The sequence below is a fragment of the Myotis yumanensis genome, unplaced genomic scaffold, assembly GCF_028538775.1.
Source record: "Myotis yumanensis isolate MYYU_CA2020_CCGP unplaced genomic scaffold, mMyoYum1.0.hap1 SCAF_8, whole genome shotgun sequence".
Classification (NCBI taxonomy): domain Eukaryota; kingdom Metazoa; phylum Chordata; class Mammalia; order Chiroptera; family Vespertilionidae; genus Myotis; species Myotis yumanensis.
The window spans coordinates 45,169,706-45,190,168 of record NW_027223759.1 but is presented as its reverse complement, the minus strand read 5'-3'; the positions used below and the strand labels follow the sequence as shown (position 1 = coordinate 45,190,168).

The following is a 20,463-nucleotide window of genomic DNA, read 5'->3' as shown; positions in this document are numbered from 1 at the left end:
GAAGGCTGGCAATGATTAAGCTGTAAACTTAAGTAAGTTTAAGATTACTGCCCTATATTTAGGTAGAAAATATAATGGAAAACATCCCATTTATAAAGAAGTCAAGAATATAAAATACCTAGGAATCCTCTATAATAAAGAGGTGGTATGCAAATTAACCCTCAAACCCTCACAAGATGGCTGCCTACAACCAGGCTGTCAGGGGAGTTATTGAGGGACAACCAAACGACTGAACAGCAGGCTGCGTGGGGCGACCAGGCCGGCGGGGGGGCCATGAGGGGCAACCAGGCTGGCAGGGGGGGCAGTTAGGGGCAATCAGGCCAGCACGCAGAGGCAGTGAGAGGTGATCAGGCCAGCAGGGGGGCAGTTAGGGGCGACCAGGCAGGCAGGCAGGTGAGTGATTAGGAGCCAGTGGTCCGGGATTGTGAGAGGGATGTCTGACTTCTGGTTTAGGCCCGATCCCCAGGATCGGGCCTGAACCAGCAGTCGGACATCCCCCAAGGGGTCCCACATTGGAGAGGATGCAGGCTTGGCTGAGGGGACCCCGCCCCATGCATGAATTTCGTGCACCGAGCCTCTAGTAAATAAATAATAATATACAGGACCTATATAAAGAAAACATTAGACCTCTACAGAAGGATATTAAGAATACTGCAGTAAATGTGAACTTAATCTCTTAAATAAAACAACTATTTTAAAGAGTCATATTCTCCTTAGATTAATCCATAAATTCAATGTGAACCCAATTATGTGACTCAAAACACTTTAAATACAGTTGAAATGCAAATGGAGAACGGAAAAAATATATTTGAAACAATATAGTACAGGGGGGTCGACCAAGATGGCGGCGTAGGTAAACACCGGAGACCGCTGCCGCAAACAACCATTTCAAAAATACAACTAAAAGACTGAACGGACATCACCCAGAACCACAGGAAGGCTGGCTGAAGAGAGACTCTACAACTAGAAGGAAAGAGAACAGCAAATCGAGGCTCAGAGGCGGCGCAGTGTGGAAAATACAAAGGTACCGAGGTGCGCGCGAAAGCGGGCTGGTGGCTGAGGGCGCGGTTGTCGTTTTCTGTCGGGAGTGAGTCTCAGACTCTGGGCTCCAGATCCGGGCGAGTCTCTAGGGACCCAGACTCAAACGGGAGAAGCGGGATTACCCGGCATCAGTTGGAACCTGAGGGCAGCTTTCTCTCCGAGGTTTGCAGCGGCTGCCGGGGTTCTGAGAAGCAGAGCCTCTGGGAACGGGACTGAGCGTGGCCATAACTGCTCCCTCCGCCTGCCCTGTTGATCCCGCCCCGCCCAAAGCCTGCGCACAGCCATTTGCCGATCGCCTCAGGCAAAGGCTGGATTAGCGCCTCCCCAGAAGACAGACGTTTTCCGCACAGCTGATTCCTATAGCCAGTCGGCCTGAGGGTCAAATCCCCCTAGTGTTAACTACAACAATTAAGGCTTGGCTAGAACAAGACTGCGCACAGAGACCACAAGGGGGTGCACCAAGAAAGCATAAAAGATGCGGAGACAAAAAAACATGACAGAAATGGAGGATATGGAGCTAAGAATCGCAATTTTGAGGGCTTGCCATAAATTTGTGCAGAACCTCACAAAAACTAATGAGACCCTCGATGCTACGATAAAGAAATTAGAAAGTAAGCATACACGGACTGAAATAAAGAATATTATACCCAATAGCAAACCAGAGGAGTACAATAATCAAACCAAAGATTCGACAAAAAACACCCAATTGGAAAAGCAAAATGAAAAAAGAATCCGAAAGTGTGAAGATAGTGTAAGGAGCCTCTGGGACAGCTTTAAGCGGTCTAATATCAGAGTCATTGGAGTGCCAGAAGATGAGAGACAGCAAGATATTGAAAACCTATTTCAAGAAATAATGGCAGAAAACTTCCCCCACCTGGTGAAAGAAATGGACTTACAGGTCCAAGAAGCGCAGAGAACCCCAAACAAAAGGAATCCAAAGAGGACCACACCAAGACACATCATCATTAAAATGCCAAGAGCAAAAGACAAAGAGAAAATCTTAAAAGCAGCAAGAGAAAGAGGCTCAATTACCTACAAGGGAATACCCATACGACTGTCAGCTGATTTCTCAACAGAAACTTTGCAGGCCAGAAGGGAATGGCAAGAAATATTCAAAGTGCTGAATACCAAGAACCTACAACCAAGATTACTTTATCCAGCAAAGCTATCATTCAGAATTGAAGGTCAGATAAAGAGCTTCACAGATAAGGAAAAGCTAAAGGAGTTCATCACCGCCAAACCAGTATTATATGAAATGCTGAAAGGTATCCTTTAAGAAGAGGAAGAAGAAGAAAAAGGTAAAGATACAAATTATGAACAACAAACATGCATCTATCAACAAATGAATCTAAGAATCAAGTGAATAAATAACCTGATGTACAGAATGAACTGGTGATTATAATAGAATCAGGGACATAGAAAGGGAATAGACTGACTATTCTTGGGGGAAAAAGGGGTGTGGGAGATGCGGGAAGTGACTGGACAAAAATCATGCACCTATGGATGAACACAGTGGGTGGGGAGTGAGGGTGGAGGGTGGGGTGGGAGCTGGAAGGAGGGGAGTTATGGGGGGAAAAAAGAGGAACAAATGTAATAATCTGAACAATAAAGATTTAATAAAAAAAAAAAAAAAAAAAAAAAAAAAAAAACAATATAGTACATAAATTCACAGAGCACTCTTAAGATTAAGTCAAGTAAAAAACAACCCAAGAGGCCTAAGTAGAGATTTCCCAAAAGAATATAAATGTATAAGTAAAGGGAAGATCCTAACCTCAGCAGTATCTGAAGAAAAGTAAGTAAAAATGAGATACCATTTTTCATTTATAAGACTGGCGTTAATATTCATGAAGGTATAGGAAAATAGGCACCATTGGGAATAAAAATTGCTGTTTTGTGGAGAGTAGCTTTGCAAATATGTCAAAATTTTACATATTTCTTAACCCAAAGAATTCTACTTCTAGGAATTTAAACTAAAAAGAAAAATAGGTCCTATGTGCAGCTGTATTTGTAAAAAGTTTACTATGCACAGAAAAAAACTTAAAAATAACCTGCCTAAATGTTCATCATTGGTTAAATAAAGTACTTTGTGACCCATCCATATAAAGGAATACTATGAAGCCACTAAAACAACACAATAGGCCTAAAAAGGACCATGCAGATCTATATTTATTTATTACAGACAGATGTCTTTCATATATTGTGGAGAGAAATTAATTACTTTCAAAATAGCAGTTTAATAAAACTACATGTATAAATTGAATATGTATAAAATATGCTAATATTCTATAAAATATAATAATATATTAGTGGATACATAGAGAAATGTTCTAAAGTGTATTTGCTGAATGTCAATAGTGATCAACTGAGGAAGATTTTTACTATTTGCTGTTTCTGCTTTCTCAGTATCTAATATCTATTTTCATAATCAGGAAAATAAAACATGGGCTTCTTGTGGACTTTGGCTCATTCTGTGTAGTTTCAGGAGAGAGCAGAGCACATCCACTTGAGAGGATGACCTTTCAGGATTCAGAATGAAAAATTTAATGATTGACACCGTCTCCTTCCCAGCTGCCAAGAAACCAATAAAGAGCTTCCATTGGGAGGGATGTGACTATATGTCACTGCCATACTCGTTTTTTAGAAAGCACATAAATCACATGGAACAGACAAAGTGGTAGGATGGTTGTGCAGAATATGATTCTGGCACGTTGCCTGGCTTTGTACACCAAATCATCCCTCCATCTGACCCAATGAAAAGTCAGTCATGACAATGCAAGGAAAGGGAAACTGTGGAGTTGCTCTTTGTGAGTTCACGTTGCTGCTTTCCATGTTCCTCCGCAGATTCTTTCTTAATTGACTCAGGGCTGAATCCATGTGATCTGCAGCTCTTTCTAAAGGCTGGTTCTGCTTTTTCTTGTTCCCCTTCTCTTCACTTTCTAGGAGCCATCAGCAGGCAAGACAAGATGGTTGTCCAGAGTGAGGGCTACATCCCCATCTGTGCGCAGTATATTTTTATAGAAACTATGCGCTGACCCTACCCTTGGGACCCAGTCTCATTTGGAGCTGGGTTCCCCCAATTTTATTCTTCTCCAATGAAAAGTTTATATAGATTTCCATCTAATGCTTTTTTAAAAGTTACACTTTAGTAGCTCAGAAATCTGTCCCTGTGGGTGTTCACTTGGATTCCAAAAATGGAGCTATGGTCTTGAAGTGGTTTCCGAATAAATAATGAAACATGTGTTCAAAGTCTGCAACTCTTCCTTCTCCTTAACCACATCCTAGATAACCCGCCAATGGTGAGTGTCATTTGTGTGAATAGATTCTCTAGTTTTAGTTTTCAAGGCCTTTTTTTTTCATTCTAGCTGTCCGAATGATTAATGTGACTAGGAAAATACTGTTGACCCATTTAAATCATGTCAAACAACATCCATTGCTCATCTACATAATGAAATACACACTGAACATCACATCTTAAGTGTGGGAGCCAGTGAACTACAAAATAATGTTTTACTAATGTAGCTTATGAAATGAAATATAAGACACTAGGACTGACTAAAGCATTAAATATTAAACTATTGAAATGGTAATTGTTAGTGAAAATCACCTCTAAATTGAAACAGCTAATAGCATTAGTTTTTAATTAGAGGAAGAGGGGGTGGTTGCATGCAACAGTGTGAGTTTTAAAAAGTCTTTATGTCAAAATGTGATTTAATATTATTTGATTACTGTGGGATTTATTGTGTATAGTTGAGTTTTTCAATTGTTAATCAGTGGTTGTGAAAATAATAGTTTGCTGAAAAATTAGAAAAAATGGCTTGACATTTTTATCATGGTTTCATTAAATTGGTCCTTGAATAATTTTAAAGATAGCTAATTTATAGTTGAAATTATTTTGATCAATGATCAGATAACAAAGATAAGCTTTGACTACTTTTGAAATATTTAAATCTTGTAAAGACATCATTTAAACAGTGTTTAAATAAATGCAAAATTTAAAGGCACTGAATTTAGGTTATCAGGTTTCCATGGTTACACCTTTTCAAGTTATTTTGTGTATCCTGTAAATAGGTCTATGAGTCACTGATAATTATTTGTTTTTTTGTTTGTTCTGTTGGCAGTTCTGTGTTCAGCTGAATTTAATACAGTTCACACGATTTGCTTTGGTTTATGTATATTGTGATTGACAGTGATTGAGCATTTCTTATGGAGTGCTTGCCTTTTTTGTCATAAATTATGTATGTTGGTAATGCTAGAAATGTAAATAAGTTCTTCCTGTATCACTGTTTGATAAACAGGAATTTTTATGCAAAGAAGACTTCTTGGTGAGTTTAAACAATAAGGTTTGGTAAGTGCTAGAATATTTCTATTAAATAGTTGCACACTGAGACAGATATGTTTAAATTCTTACATACTTTAAGTTACTGAGGTTACCAAGAATTACAGAACAGCTTACGAATAAGCACAACGTTGATCAAACATTATTTAGTAACACAACAAAAATAGCAGCATTCTGATCTAATCCTTAAAATCGTGAAAGTGAGCTTTATAGGGAATGTCTTCACTGCCAAGTGGAATCTTTCTATAACATGATTTCTCCCATCCCACACTTGCACAAATATAAAAGCTATTCTGTATAGGAAGGATATGATTCTTGAGGAAAGCGGGGGTCTTTTATGACTCTGAGTGGAAGAAGAGATTTTCCTTAGACCTCACAATTAGCCATCAGAATTTTAGGAAGGCCCCACCAAGAACTCTCAGAAAATTGTCAAAATTGGGTTGAGCATAATTTGTCCTATTGCATTTAAGCATTCTCTCTGTACACTACAATCATGAGATGCTGTCTAGTTTGTAAAGTATTTATACATCTGCAATCTCATTTGATCATCAGGGTGGTCCTGTGATGAAGGTAGGAAAGGCCCAGTGCTTTGGATGACGGGGTTTTTAAGTAGCAGCTTTGTGAAGTACTTACTTTGTGAATTAGCCAAAGCACAGTTCGAAATTCAGCTGGTTTCTCCCTACTCATTAGTCCTTTTTAGAGTGATCTTCTCCCACAGTCAGGCAACCAATGATCATAATTATCATTTATCCAGTGCTTACCTTTGCCACTTTCCATGCCTCATGTCATACAATTATCATAGCAATCCTGCGAAAAAGGTAATTCCTGTTAACAGATGAGGAAACTAAAGCTTAGAGAGCTTAACTAACTTGTCTAAGTAAACCGACTAGTACCAGAGAAACCAATTTAAACAAGAACTCAAGTAAATATAATTAGGAAGGCACATTTTTGGAGGAAAATCTCATTTACTAGCAAAATATAATGTGTTTTAAATTCCACAATATTTCCTTCTTTTTACCTCCACATTGGCTATGTTTTATCTAGGTATTTTGGGGTTGGTTTTCTTTTAACACTCTGATAGGAGTATAGTTCAAAAAATGTTCAATACACCTCACATTAGACAATAAACATGTTTCAAATATTGTGTATATCAACGATTTCAGTATCGTGGTTATGTTGAAGATTTTAATCTAAAAATTAGATAATGAACTTCTCATTTCACCAAGTGTGAATAATCTTGGTCAGCTAAGGTTTTCAAGTAAAATTGTGTTTTCAGTTTAACTGCCTTGTACAGTTAAAGAGTACATGTTTTTGTTAGCTACGGTAGTGGTTTTAATTTTTAATCTTTAGTACCAAAAGTAATGGTTTTATAGTTGAGCGTCCATATCTGAAAAAAAAAAAATTACGAGGGCCCGTCTTAAACAGGCTTCTATGGGACTCTTCTTTTAAGCCTGCACCATTTTAATACACTGCACTTTTTGCATTCATGCCTAAAACTATGGAGTGACTATTTATTCACGTGGTTAACTAAGTCTACACATTTGCATTGAATATAAAATTATTTGTGGCAACATTAGTACATCAGTCCAAAAAGCTGCCTTCAGAGTGTGGGGATTGCCTAGGGGAGGGTAGAGGGGAGTCTGGGGAGGCGGAAGAGGGGATAGGGGGGGTAAATGGTGATGGAAGGAGACTTGATTGGGGTGGTGAACACACAATGCAGTTTACAGATGTGTTATGGAATTGTGCGCCTGAAACCTATATAGTTTTGTTAACCAGCGTCACCCCAATAAATTCAATAAAAAGGAAAAAATAGTAGGAAGAAAAAAAGTTGTCATTTGGAACTTTATCTTTTGCTAAAGAAGCTACTGTGTATTTTATCTTTATTTTTCTTGTGAAAATAATGCCCTGATGCATGATCTCAGTTTCTTTTGTCTTTAATCTATGTAATCACAACTGCAGAAGCTTGGAAATGTATTGTTTTCCTAGAGCTCTCGCTTTCTCATTTTAGGTTGTGATTATTGACCTACCTACCTACCTACTTACCTATCTACTACTTCTGTTGCCTGGTTACAGGGCAGAGACAAAACTCCCACAATTGTCATAACAACTTTAGGATTTGTATTCATATATTTTCTTTTTATTGCATGCCTTTCACTTGAAGTTGTACAGTGAAAACATTCTCAGGAAAATATTAAGATGGTAGATTCTTTTTTGTATTGATACTGCAGTTTGGTCAAAACTCTGAGCTATTTTTACCAATTGTTTGCGTAAATAACTTTAAATGGCTCATAAAAAGAGAAGGGGGAAGAGAAAAAGAACTACATCTAACAATATAACGAGCATGTTGCATGTAGAATTCAGTTGATACTATTGTAAGATGAAGACTAAAATTACACTCTTTTCAAATGCTTTAATACAATTGAAAAATATTCATATTAAAGCTGTTACTTTGATCATAAACTAAAAGTCCCAATGTCTTCTATCACTGGAGATTTTTATCCAAATTACTAATATTTTGAGTAGTATTGTACATGAAAGTAGTGTTTATGAATAGGCTTTTGAGAAAATAACTAAAGGACTTTCTTACTACATCAATTATTTTAAATTTATAATATTTTATATGAATTTTCTCTAAAATTGAACTCCATGTGTGATTTCTGTGAAATTGCTCTTTCTGACTCTCATTTATATGCTTGAATATAAATTTTTCTATTTTCCTCATTTTTTACCAAAGTGTATGAGGTAACAGGAATGTGTGGGGTTTTTTTTTTCAGACTTTGGAAAGTTGAAGTTTGCCAGATGTTCTGTGCTAACCTAGAAGTGTGCATTCTCTGGGTCTCAGGACTGTGTAAATCTCTTTTTTGTTACTTTGATGGAACGACATTTGCTTTTGGTTCATTTTGGTGTTGAACTTCTACTCTGATCAGAGCTTGTCTTTTATTCTGTATTTAAATGATATTGCGGCATCCAGAAAATCTGGCAAAGAAAATGATATTTTGATGACATTTTCACAGGGCTCAACTAGAATGAATTATTACATTTTAACCATAGCCCTAATAAACAGCTCCTTTATTTCCCCTAGGAGAATACAATATTTCTTTGTCCATGAAGTGCCTGAGTATATGTATTGTTGAAGTGCTAAAAACTGCTTTTCTCTAAACTTTAGCTGAGAGACAATAGGATTTTCTAAGCATATGCTATTTCAGTGTGACTCAATATTTTATGATTATAAAGATAAATTTATATTTAAATTTTAAAGTAAACACTTTTATTCTAAATGGATAAATTTTATACAATGGTTCTATTTTCTTTCACAAATTAATCATTTCTATGAAATTCCACCTATTCACCAAATGATCTGCTTTTAATTTTAGATTTTGAGTTTTTACTGAAATCATTGACACACACCTCCCCAGCTGTGGTTGGACCAGCCCAAAGAAATTTTCTTCTAGGCTCACAAACATGAGTCTACTTTATTAAGTAGGTACATTTATTAAACTGTGTTTCTAGAGTAGGTGGGGGGTTTTTTGTCTCCCAAGAAAGGGGGACTGCTTTTTGTTTAAATCATAGATCCCTGGGTGCAAGTGTTGTACCTTAATGAATCATCACAATTAGCTGTTGTAAAGAAGCAAAGAAGTATTTTTCTAAACCCTTTCTGAACTTGTCACTGATGTTATACTATATCAGTTGCTATTGATGAATTTTAAAAAGGAGGAGGGATGTAGTGTGGAGCCAACTTCCTGATGGAGCCTTGGGGAAGGTCATGTTTTGCCATGACCTGGGTATCATTCTTGAATGTTGTTATTATTGGAAGAGAGTGCCCTCAGGCCACCGCCTTTCCTCTCCCCAGAAGTACTCTAACTGTGGCTGACTTTCCAGCGTCTTCTCTAGAACCAGGTCTCCCAGGCTCTGCTCTATGGCTTGATGATGAGTTCTGACATCCACAGGCGACATCTCTGGTGAAGACTACTATCTCTTCATTTGACTACTTACTTCTAGTGGTAGTGGCCAAACCTATTTTAACATGAAAATGATGAGGTCTCATAGAGCAAACTTAGAGCTTTAAGCCACTACACCAAATTTTTATGTTTCAGCATAAAAATGACTTGTGATTTTTTTTTTTGTCACTTAAAATATTTTACACATTTCTTTTTTACTTATGTGGAGTCTTTGTTACTGTTTTAGCAGTCTTAGTTATAAAAAAAAAAAAACTTCAAGGACAACACTGTTGGTTGTCAAGTCGAATCTTTCAAATAAGTATTTATGCCAGTATTCTTTAGACTCAACTGTGTGCTTTATTTTGAGCATTAAAGAAAATTATTTGTTTTCTGATACCTTCATAACAACTGGACCTGCATCCTTTTTATAAATGTTGTTTAATAAACACTGTGGTTTTATCATTCAGAGGCTGTTGCCAAATGCTGTTAGTTAGGGGGGAAAATGTTTTTTATGGGTTTGCGAAACAGATCCACTCCTCTCCTTTTAATGGCATCTTAGCTTGAAATCCAGGAAGCAATGGTGTATGGTGTCCATATCCATGATTTCCTGAATTGGAGAAAAAGTGTGGAAAGCATCTGGGGAGAAGGAGGCTCTTTACCAGCTTGTTTCCTGTAAGCTCAATTGGAAGACCTTGTCTGTGCAAATAGATTTCAAAATAGAGCCTGCCCTTTGACTGTCTCCATAATTACATGGCTCGCTCTGTATTTTATTTGGCAGCCAGAGCAGTTAACCCCTGGAAGGAAGGGGTTGATGGCATGGCCAGCTTGGCTCCCCAGACATGTCCATGGGAATGAATAAACCACTGTTTGGAGAAGCCCACAGCTAAAAAACACACCAGAATAGTCTTCAACTGAACTGAAACTTTCAAAAGCAAGTTTAATGATGCTTATTATGATTGGTTTAAAAACTTACTTTGTCCTTATTGTGTAGATTGTAGAGAGATATTAATTGATTTTTTAAAAATTGGAGTTATGGGAGTTCCTTGTTTCTTTGATGTAATCAGCATCTGTCAACAGAATGAATTTGCTTTTGTTTAGTTTCAAGGGCTCTTGTCCTTTAGCTTTGCCCAATCAGTGTCTGCTTCAGCCTGGGGCATTCCCCTAGCTGTTTTTTTTTTCTTCTTCTTCAACAAATGCACAGGTTATTTCTTGTGAAACGTGAGCTTCTTTTCTGCTTTATAGTCTCCTTGAAATGGGAAGGAACCTTCAATCTTCTCATTTACTTTTGAAACATGCATCTAAGTAGTAGATTATAAAAATCAATGAGAGTTATATCAAATAATGCACACTATTTAATTTTCCTTTTGCAACATTCGTGCAAATTATCAAACCTATGGAGCGAACGGTGTTTTAGTCAAGAAGTATGAGGCCTGGGTGTATGTGCACTGTTCTCGTTTGGACGTGAAGCACACAGTGCTGTAACAGCCTGAGCTCCTGCTCTGAGTAATTGGTTGGCGTTCATGAAGTGTGATCTTTCTGTGGTTCTAAATCTGCCTTGAAAATGTATTTCTATGGTGCAGTCCCTTCTGAGCCTACTGTAGGAAGCAATATTTCTAAACAGTTAAAAGTATCTCAGTTTGCTTTTTTTTAAGTTAATGTATTATTTAAGCAAATCATCTGGTTTAAAATTTAAGTTATCAATGAGTGTAAAAGCTGTATTTCAAAATGAATTAGCAAAACATTGTTGTTTTCTCTCTTGATAATCATAAATCATTTAAATCTGGCAAGCATTCCTCCATTCATCCAAAATAATTGCCTCCATTTGTAAAATCAATTAGATGTTGATATGCTATAAATAATAGGTCTGTTACTAGGCTTTGGCATTTGCTGATCATTATGAAAAAATATATTCAGTAAGACATTTTACAGGTGTCTTTTAAATTACGCATTATCTCTGGTTGACATTGTTGGCTAATGTAAAGTAGTACAGGCTATTGTATCGTGTTGTTTTCTACTCAGATATTTGATACCTCTGAAATGTAACATAACGGAATTGATGGCATGCTGCAGGGTGAAAGTGCTTCTCTGGAAATGTACAATGAAAATAAAGGTATTGGTAGCCCACACTTGAGTACAAATATACTTTTGTTCAGTTTTACAACTGCTTAAAGTAAACATTTTAAATGCCTCTTTGAAAGTTCATTCAGACCTCTCCCTTAAAAATACTTGTTGACCAAAAGAAAACTCACATTTTCAAGGGTAAAATCGGCTTAATTAAGGGTCATTGGTAGAGGTGCACATAAAAACCCAGGGCTCAGTGGGTGAAATGGAAGCGTTTCATTATGTGGCATAGAATGCGTGAGCAGATAACAATTAAACTGGACCCTGAGTAAGAGGCCAGTAAATATAGGGCATGTTTGTATAGCAACATAAGTTATTTAAAATGCATTCCTCCCTCCGTCATATTGAATTCTTTAACCCCACCGTTCAGACCTAATCTGTAAAGGGAAATAAAATGCAGCTTTAAGCAATTGATACTATTACCAAATATAAAAATATTTAAAATCATAACCTAGATTTTATTGCAAATAAAGTTAAAATATGAAAAATGTGCTGCAGGATCAGAGGACATATAGCAATTTCAGGAGACATTTAGTCTACACAGTGTGCTCCTCACTGTGCGTGAAAGAAGCAGTTGCCTATAATTTTCAACTTTCAGCTCTAACTAGGCACTGATAGAAATTTTGTAACAGTGAAAATAATTCTTATTATTACCTTTTTTAAAAAATATATTTTATTGATTTTTTATAGAGAGGAAGGGAGAGAGATAGAGAGTCAGAAACATTGATGAGAGAGAAACATTGATCAGCTGCCTCCTGCACATCTCCTACTGGAGATGTGCCTGCAACCCAGGTACATGCCCTTGACCGGAATCGAACCTGGGACCTTTCAGTCCGCAGGCCAACGCTCTATCCACTGAGCCAAACCGATTTCGGCCTTATTATTACCTTTGATAACAGTAAATATTCTAGTGTCCATAACAAATAACATATAGATTTACTGCCTAAGAAAACCCTACGTAGAGTTTCTGGTACATAATCAACAGTAACAGCACTCACTACGATCATGTCTTTTAAGATCAAATTAGTCCAAAGCAGTTCCTTGTGATCTAGGGCTCTCATACTCTCCTGAGGTTTCTGATGGTTTTCTACCAGCGTCTCCTAAACTTCAGATGAGTCAACTTGCCCCTTGCAATAACTAGTGCACACCTGAACCTTGTTTCCCTAAAATAGCTTTAACAAAGAGGGTGTGCTGTGGGTCCTGAGACAATAATGATGCCCAGAGACAGAGAGACCATTCCTGTGGCTGATGGCAGCCTGGCTGGTGTTCCTGCCTCTGATGATCGACATCATGAGTCAAATTAGCTGTAACATTGAAGGTAGCCAGTTAGGAGTTGGATGTAGTTATTAGAAAGTATCAGCAACACTTTTATGTATGGAAGACAGTATGGAGTTTCCTCACAAAACTAAAAATGGAACTCCCATTTGACCCCATGATCCCACTTCTAGGAATATATCCCAAGAAAACAGAAACACCAATCAGAAAGGATATGTGCACCCATATGTTCATAGCAGCACAATTCACCATAGCTAAGATCTGGAAACAGCCTAAGTGCCCATCAGTAGATGAATGGATTAGAAAACTGTGGTACATCTACACGATGGAATACTATGCTGCTGTAAAAAAGAAGGAATTCTTACCATTTGCAACAGCATGGATGGAACTGGAGAGCATTATGCTAAGTGAAATAAGCCAGTCAATGAAGGAAAATACCACATGATCTCACTCATTTATAGATAATAAAGACCATTATAAATTTATGAACAAAAATAGATACAGAGGCAGAGGAGCCTCGAACAGACTGTCAAACTACAGCGGGAAGGCCGGGGACGGTTGGGGGGCAGGAGGGGAGGGTTAGAGATCAACCAAAGGACTTGTATGCATGCATATAAGCATAACCAATGGACTTAAGACACTGGTGGGTAGGGGAGGCCAGGGGATTTTCAAGGGCAGGAAAAAAAGGAGACATATGTAATACTCTTTGTAATACTTTAAGCAATAAAACAATTTTTAAATAAATAAATACAATCATATATAATTAACATATAACATATTAGTTTTAGGTGTACAAAGCAGTGCTTTTATAAAGATAAAAATAATAAATAAATAAATAAAATCGTGTATAATTAACATATAACGTATTAGTTTTAGGTGTACAAAGCAGTGCTTTTATAAAGAAAGGAAATATACAGGAAACTCAAAAACCTTTTCTAGAATGATATGTAGTAGACACTGCAGTTTGGTTAACCTGGGACCGTGAATATCATTGGGTCTGGGGATTTTAATTTTGCTCACTCTGCGTTTAGAAAATTTGTTAATACTATTTATTAATGACAATAAGATAAAGTTGAGGATCTTTCCTTCTCCCTTTTTTTTGGCCATGGTAATTGGAGGACCATTTTCTTCAAAAGGCATGTATTGACCTAACCCCATTTCTTCCTTTTATTTTTGAAAACACTAGATTTTTTTTTCAAGTTTGTAATGAATAGTTAATGGAATAAACACAGTATGGTACCTTATTATCCTATTACTTGTAACAACATTTATAAACTGTCTTTTTATGAGGTTAAAAGAAATTATTTTACTTCAAATAAAAAAGCATCTTATGAAACTGAAATTGCCGAGTACACCGCGGAACCATAATTGTCAACAAATTGGATAGATGCTTTCAGCCTGTGTTCCCAATGTGTGTCACGTGTGGATGTGCCTGCATCTTTGGGGCAGTGAGCACATAATTTGGCAGAACAGGTACATTGGCAGCACTGTTCATCCTAGAAGTGAATGTCTCAAAAGCCTCATCCACATATTCTAGTGGAGGCCTGATGACATCACCCTTCATGTTTAAGTACATAGAAAGGATTCCCCTACAATGACTGTGTACTTGTACTTGATAATACTGATAAAGATGAGCTCTCTTTTGTGTTATCAACCACATTGAACAAAATCTTCACGAGTCCTAAAATTGATCAGACTCTACGTCATCCCATTACCTGGGATGTAGCATGACAATCAAATGCTGCTGAATAAAGGCATAAATGTCAGAGTTAAAGGGACCTCAAAGATTATGATGCCCAGCTCCCTCATTTTACTAAGCAGTGCTGTGTTACTTTGGCCCATTTTTCATCATGTATATCTCCATCTGATACAATCTCTTGGTTTGCTTCTTGTCTGTATCCCACCACCGAATATAAGCTCCACAAGAGCAGGACTTTGTCACATTGTTCTCCCTGTGTCCACAGCATGGCCTATAGGAGGAGCTCAGTAAGTCGTTGTTAAATAAAAGAATAAATAGCCCTAGCCAGTTTGGCCCAGTGGATAGAGCGTCAGCCTGCAGACTGAAGGGTCCTAAGTTCGATTCTGGTCAAGGGCACATACCCGGGTTGCGGGCTCCATCCCCAGTAGGGGGCATGCAGGAGGCAGCTGATCAATGATTCTCTCTCATCATTGATGTTTCTATCTCTCTTCCTCTCTGAATATTTTTTTTAAAAGAATAAATAAATTTAGAGGTCCACAGGTAAACATTTCAAATAGTTGAGAAGAGAAAGAAAATTAACATTTGTGGAGCACCTACCTGTTAAAGATCGTTTACATATATACTGGTATGTTGTCTCAGCTAATGCTCATAACAATGGTGAGAAAAGCAATGCTATTTCCTTATAATGATGACGAAAGAGGCTCAGAAGGTTTGGTAACTCAGACCTATCTGACTTCAAAGCTCACGCTATTTTCACTAGCACAGTGTTTCTCAATTAGGTCAGTTGTAAGAATTTTCATGAAAAGTTGGCTGATCCCATGATATTTAATTTTCATGATTAAAAAAAACTTTCCTCGCCCTAACTGGTTTGGCTCAGCAGATAGAGCATCAGCCTTCGGACTGAAGGGTCCCAGGTTCTATTCCAGTCAAGGGCATGTACCTTGGTTGTGGACACATCCGCAGTAGGCAGTGTGCAGGAGGCAGCTGATCGATGTTTAACTCTCTATCCCTCTCCCTTCCTCTCTGAAAAAAATCAATAAAATATATATATTTTTTAAAACTTTCCTCAAAATCCATCCCCTTAAAAAACATAATGTAAAGCAAAGCATCTAGCTACTAGAGCCCCTGCACGTTGCTAAAAGGCAGCTTGGAGTGGCAGGCACAGCCTTGGACTTGGACTTTGAGGACCTGAGGCAGGGCCAGCCATTGACCCATCACTACAGGTTGAGCCTCATCTGTAAAATAATGACATCAACAGCTGCCTGCCCGTCTGACAGATGGGTTGAGATAATGTATGTTGAGCACCTAGCACTGTGCTTACTCAAAGAATGTGGCCCTTAAATGTTAACCACTGTTATTGTTACTATTTCTATCAGTGTTATCATTATTCATAGTAATCATAACACATACATACTTTCCTCAGAAAAGTATGTCTTTGGTCTGACCTACCAATGCAGTTCGTGGGCCCATGGTCCTAGATTGTTCCACCTGAGTGTTTGCTTTAGCTGGGACCCAGATTTTCCATTCCATTCCACAGTCACAGAATGCCCAACCAACTTCCCACTGAACCACCTGTTTGGTCAACAGAAGGAGCTTGTCTTAAGAGAGTGAGTGGATTAGATCAAACCATAACCACTTTCAGAAAAATAACTTAATAATAGTAGTAATTCTTAATAGTGTTATGGTGCCTTTCCTACTTTCTGGGTGTTTCCATGTATGTTAGCTCATTTTTTCTTATGTGTGTAAGAGAAGTGATATACTTTGTGGGAGCAGTTTGACCTGCTTCTCCTCAGTTTTGGCACTAACTGCATGTCCCTGATTTACCTTTGTGTGCCTCACTATTTTCAACTGTGGGATGGAGTAATAACAGTGTACAACTCATAGGGTTCTTGGAAGATTAATGAGCTAATATATGTTAAGTGCCTACGTTGACACATTAGTGCTCAGTATTAGAAGCCGTAGTGGAGTCTGTGTTTCCTTTCTTATTTTACTTTTTAAGTGTTCTTGAAGAAACTATCATTTATTGGGCAGCTACTAAATGCAAGGTGCTTTCACATATTGTATTCCAGTTCATTCTCTCCTGAGACCCAAAAGAAGAAACTTGCTCAAGACCACAGCTAGCAAGTGGTAGAGCTGAGATGAAACTCTAGACCTCTGTTTTCTAATCATCTGCTTTTCCTGGGATACTACCCTGACATCCATATACCATTTGACAGTCTTGGAATAGTGATGGAAATATTAAACTTTACAAACTTTAGAGAATATGTACATACTTCAGGCTTCTTTTTTAAAAGTGACATTTTGTCTGGTATTTGGAATTATTTAAAATAGTACCCAAAACACCTCTGTAAGTTTAATGCAACAATATTAAGCTGATCTTTATGGAAGAATATAATTGAGTAAAATCTAAGACACTCAATCACTGACCATTGGGCTTTGTTTGCATCCCATGCCTTTCTCCAAATCACTTAGAGATCATGGATTTTGGGGCCAGTACTCATCTGCAGTTGGTGTTTCCATTATGTTTCACAGCTGTAAGGTTGCTCTAAGCCAGCACTTCTCAAACTTGTGTGTGCATCAGAATCACGCTGAGGGCTCGTTAAAGCACAGATTACTGGCCTAATCCCAGAGTTTCTGAATCAGTAGTTTGAGGAGGGGTCCAAGAATTTGCATCATTTTCATATGATGCTAAAACTGCTGGCCTGGGTACCACATTTTAAGAACCAGTGCTCTAGATCAGGAGTAGGCAAACTTCTGTAAAGGGCCAGATCTGTCACAACTACTCAACTCTGCCCCTATAGCTCAAAAACAGCCATAGACAATTGAAAGCAAATGAGGGTAGCTTTATTCCAATACGTCTTTATTTAGGAGCACTGACATTTGAATTTCATATAATTTCATACATTACAAAACATTTTTCTTTTGATTTTTGCAACCATTTATAAACATAAAAATCAATTTTAGGTGGGTGGGCTGTATAAAAACAGGCAGCAGGCCAGGTTTGGCCTTGGGCTATAGTTTGCCAACTCCTGATATGCAATTATGATATGTTGGGGGTTTCCAAAACTACCGTTTTAATTATAAAAATTATGCAAGTAAACGTTTTTTTAAAAAATCTAACAGTTTAGAAGAAAATAAAATGATTCAAGAAGTCTTCATCCCCAGCCCCAATCATATGTCCCAGAAGTAAACAATATTGATGAATAGTAATTTTCAGAAATATTCTAGGTATATTCAAACATACATAAATGTATAAGCTCTTTTTACATTAATGGGCAGTTTATACATACAAGGTGGGGTAAAAGTAGGTTCACAATTGTGAGTATGCCAAGCAGAGTTTATCTTGTACTATTATTTATTAATTATTATATTATCTTCCACATGAACAACTGTAAACCTATTTTTGCCCCACCCTGTATTGTTCAGTATTTGCTATTTTCCTAGCAATGTACTGTGACCTCTTTCCATATCAATACTTAGAGATGATTTAGCTTATTCTCTTTAATAGGTCCATAGTTGTGTAGATATACCAGAATATATTTAACCAGTCCCCTACTGATGAACATTTGAGTTATTTCCCATTTTTCCTACCACAAACAATGCTGCAGTAGGGTTCATCTTCATGTATCCATCATTGTATAATATCTGCAAGGTAAAGTCTTAGGAGGGTGAATTGCTGAGTCAAAAGATGTGTGCATTTAAGATGTTGATAGATATTTCAAAATTCCTGTTGTGGGTAATTTAGGACCTATATTCATCTTTTTTCAGGGTTACACCCTACATTTTTGCTATCTAGTCTTTATTTGACTTGAACATTCATCGCAGTGAATTTCAGTATGATGCCTCATTGCACATGAACTTAACACAGAGTAGTAATGAGGTCGAGGGCAAAAAGTGCAGTTGGCAATTTGTCCATGATTTTTCACGGCTTTAAAGAATGAAAAGCCACCCAAACAGTGCCCCGAGTTTCAGGTCACCCAGGACATTGCTGCGTAAGGTACCACAGCAGAAATGGTTCTTTTTACAGACCTGGTGCTCAGCAGATGTTTTTATATGTTTATTTCCCATTAGGGTAGAGTTTTCCATTGTCAAACATTTATGTAAACATAGTATTAGCTAATAAATATGCTGTGCTACTATTTTATTAGAACTGAGAATGCCACTGCTTTTCTTTCTATTTGGGGCTTTTCCTCTTTGAGTCAGTAAAGGATTAGAATAATGATTTAATAGGCAACAACACAACATCTTAAAATGTAGCACTATGTTAGGTGTTTTTTTTTTTTTACTTAAAACATGTCTCTTTCTGCTCCTAGGTTGTCATAGAATCTTCTCTTCACCACTCAATCATATCTACTTACACAAGCAGTCAAGCAGTCAACAAAGAAGAAATTTCTTTTTCCGGAGACAAAGAGATATTTCACACAGTATAGTTTTGCCTGCTGCAGTTTCTTCAGCTCATCCAGTCCCTAAGGTACTGTATCGCCTGTTATCTGCTGCTTTTTCCAGCCAAGATAAAGGTTAGCTGCAGAAGCAATCAAATGTTGTTTTTTTGCACCTTTGATTTCTAAGCTATTTGAATCATAATTTTTAAACTTGGTTTGTGATTTTTAAATTTTCATTTGAGAAGTTTTAACATCCTGCTGTTCTGTGATGTTAATTTTTTTAGATAAAGAGCTGAGCTTACAATTGCTTATCTTGTTTAGAATTAAAATTTCTATGATATAACTTTCTATATTAAATTTTAACATGAAGATAAAACTACATGTATGTAGTTTTTTGAGAAAAAATTTGACTATAACACTGCGATCATTCAAGAGAGATTACTTGAAACTAATACACTAGATCTTTTTTCCTAAAGTCTGCTCTTTTGCTCTTCATGTTATTAATGCTACTGTCTTTGAATCTTCTTTACAGTAAATTAAACACCTTGTCTCAGCATTCTTGACTTTTTTCTAGAGATTACAATTTTATGGAAAGGCAATCTATCCTTTTTTTTTAATGCAATATAAAAGAGGTGTGCAGGTTATTTAGGAAGAACAAGAAAAGCTGAACGAAATTCAGATTTGTGACAAAAATCACCTGCTTTCCCCTTTATACATTTTTTACACTGAACCCACATTAAGTATGCTATACTTCCTGAAGGTGAGTGACCTAGTTTTGTGGCAAGGACTGACAAGACAGGCCACCAGAGCCCAAAGTATGTTCCTGGTATTTTCTTAGTTAGAAAAGAAAAAAAAATCTCTGGAGAGGGGAAGGTATTGTTTTAGAATTTCAGGGATAGTCCAATAGCCCTTCTGCCTGTAGTTGTAACCTAGCCCGATCACAAAGCAGAGACAAGAGCACAGAGTCTGTGGGGGAGACTGGGAGCTTTTGTGGGCACTGGTGGGAACGCTGTTGGCGAGAGATGCTCCGCCAGAGCTCAGCCGTGGCAACCTGAGCAGTGGCGTTACCAGTGTCAGAAAGGACCGTCTGACACAAGAAAGGTGAAGGTCCTTCAATCTTGCCTGTTGCCCTTCCAGAGTTGCTGTGATGTCAATTGAATAGTGTTCTCTGTCTCAGGTCCCTGTCCCCATCTCCTGTGTAGCCTGACTGGGTACTGTCAACAATACTGATGTAGCAGTTTCCATAAGTAGTTTGTAAAGATCTGTGCAAAACTTTGAGACAGAGAAGCTCTGTGTGTGAGACAGTGTCTTTTCTGCATACTGCCCATGGATTTAAGTAAGTGATGGAGAATGTTCTATCAGGGTAATCCGAGTTGAATGTTTTGAGTTTGGGGAGATACTTTGTTATTTTTTGACAAATGATAGAAGCACGCTGTGTATTTTAATGTACTTAAAAAGAAAGAGAAAGGGGGAAAAAGCTGTTTTGTTTTATTCTCTAGTCCCTTATTAGTTTGGGTGCAGTTGTGAGGTGTAAGAAAGTGTATATGTAATAGGCTTCAGTGGCCTTGACAGTCAGTCTTTTACATAAATTCATTAAGAGAAGGTGTTGTGAGCTATCCTTTGCATAAATTTTATCTTTGTGTTAAGAAGATGAAAGTGCTCTTAATTAGC

At 37.4% G+C, this 20,463-nt stretch overlaps 1 protein-coding gene across 3 annotated transcripts in view; it reads left to right on the top strand.

Moving 5' to 3' along the window:
- METAP1D (methionyl aminopeptidase type 1D, mitochondrial) overlaps positions 1 to 20,463 on the top strand; it is a 74,208-nt gene that overhangs the window by 36,191 nt on the left and 17,554 nt on the right. For all 3 annotated transcript variants that reach the window (XM_070422754.1, XM_070422752.1, XM_070422753.1), the window contains exon 2: positions 18,724 to 18,881. In XM_070422754.1, coding sequence (XP_070278855.1) covers positions 18,724 to 18,881 — 158 coding nt within the window. The remainder of the gene's footprint in view (positions 1 to 18,723; positions 18,882 to 20,463) is intronic.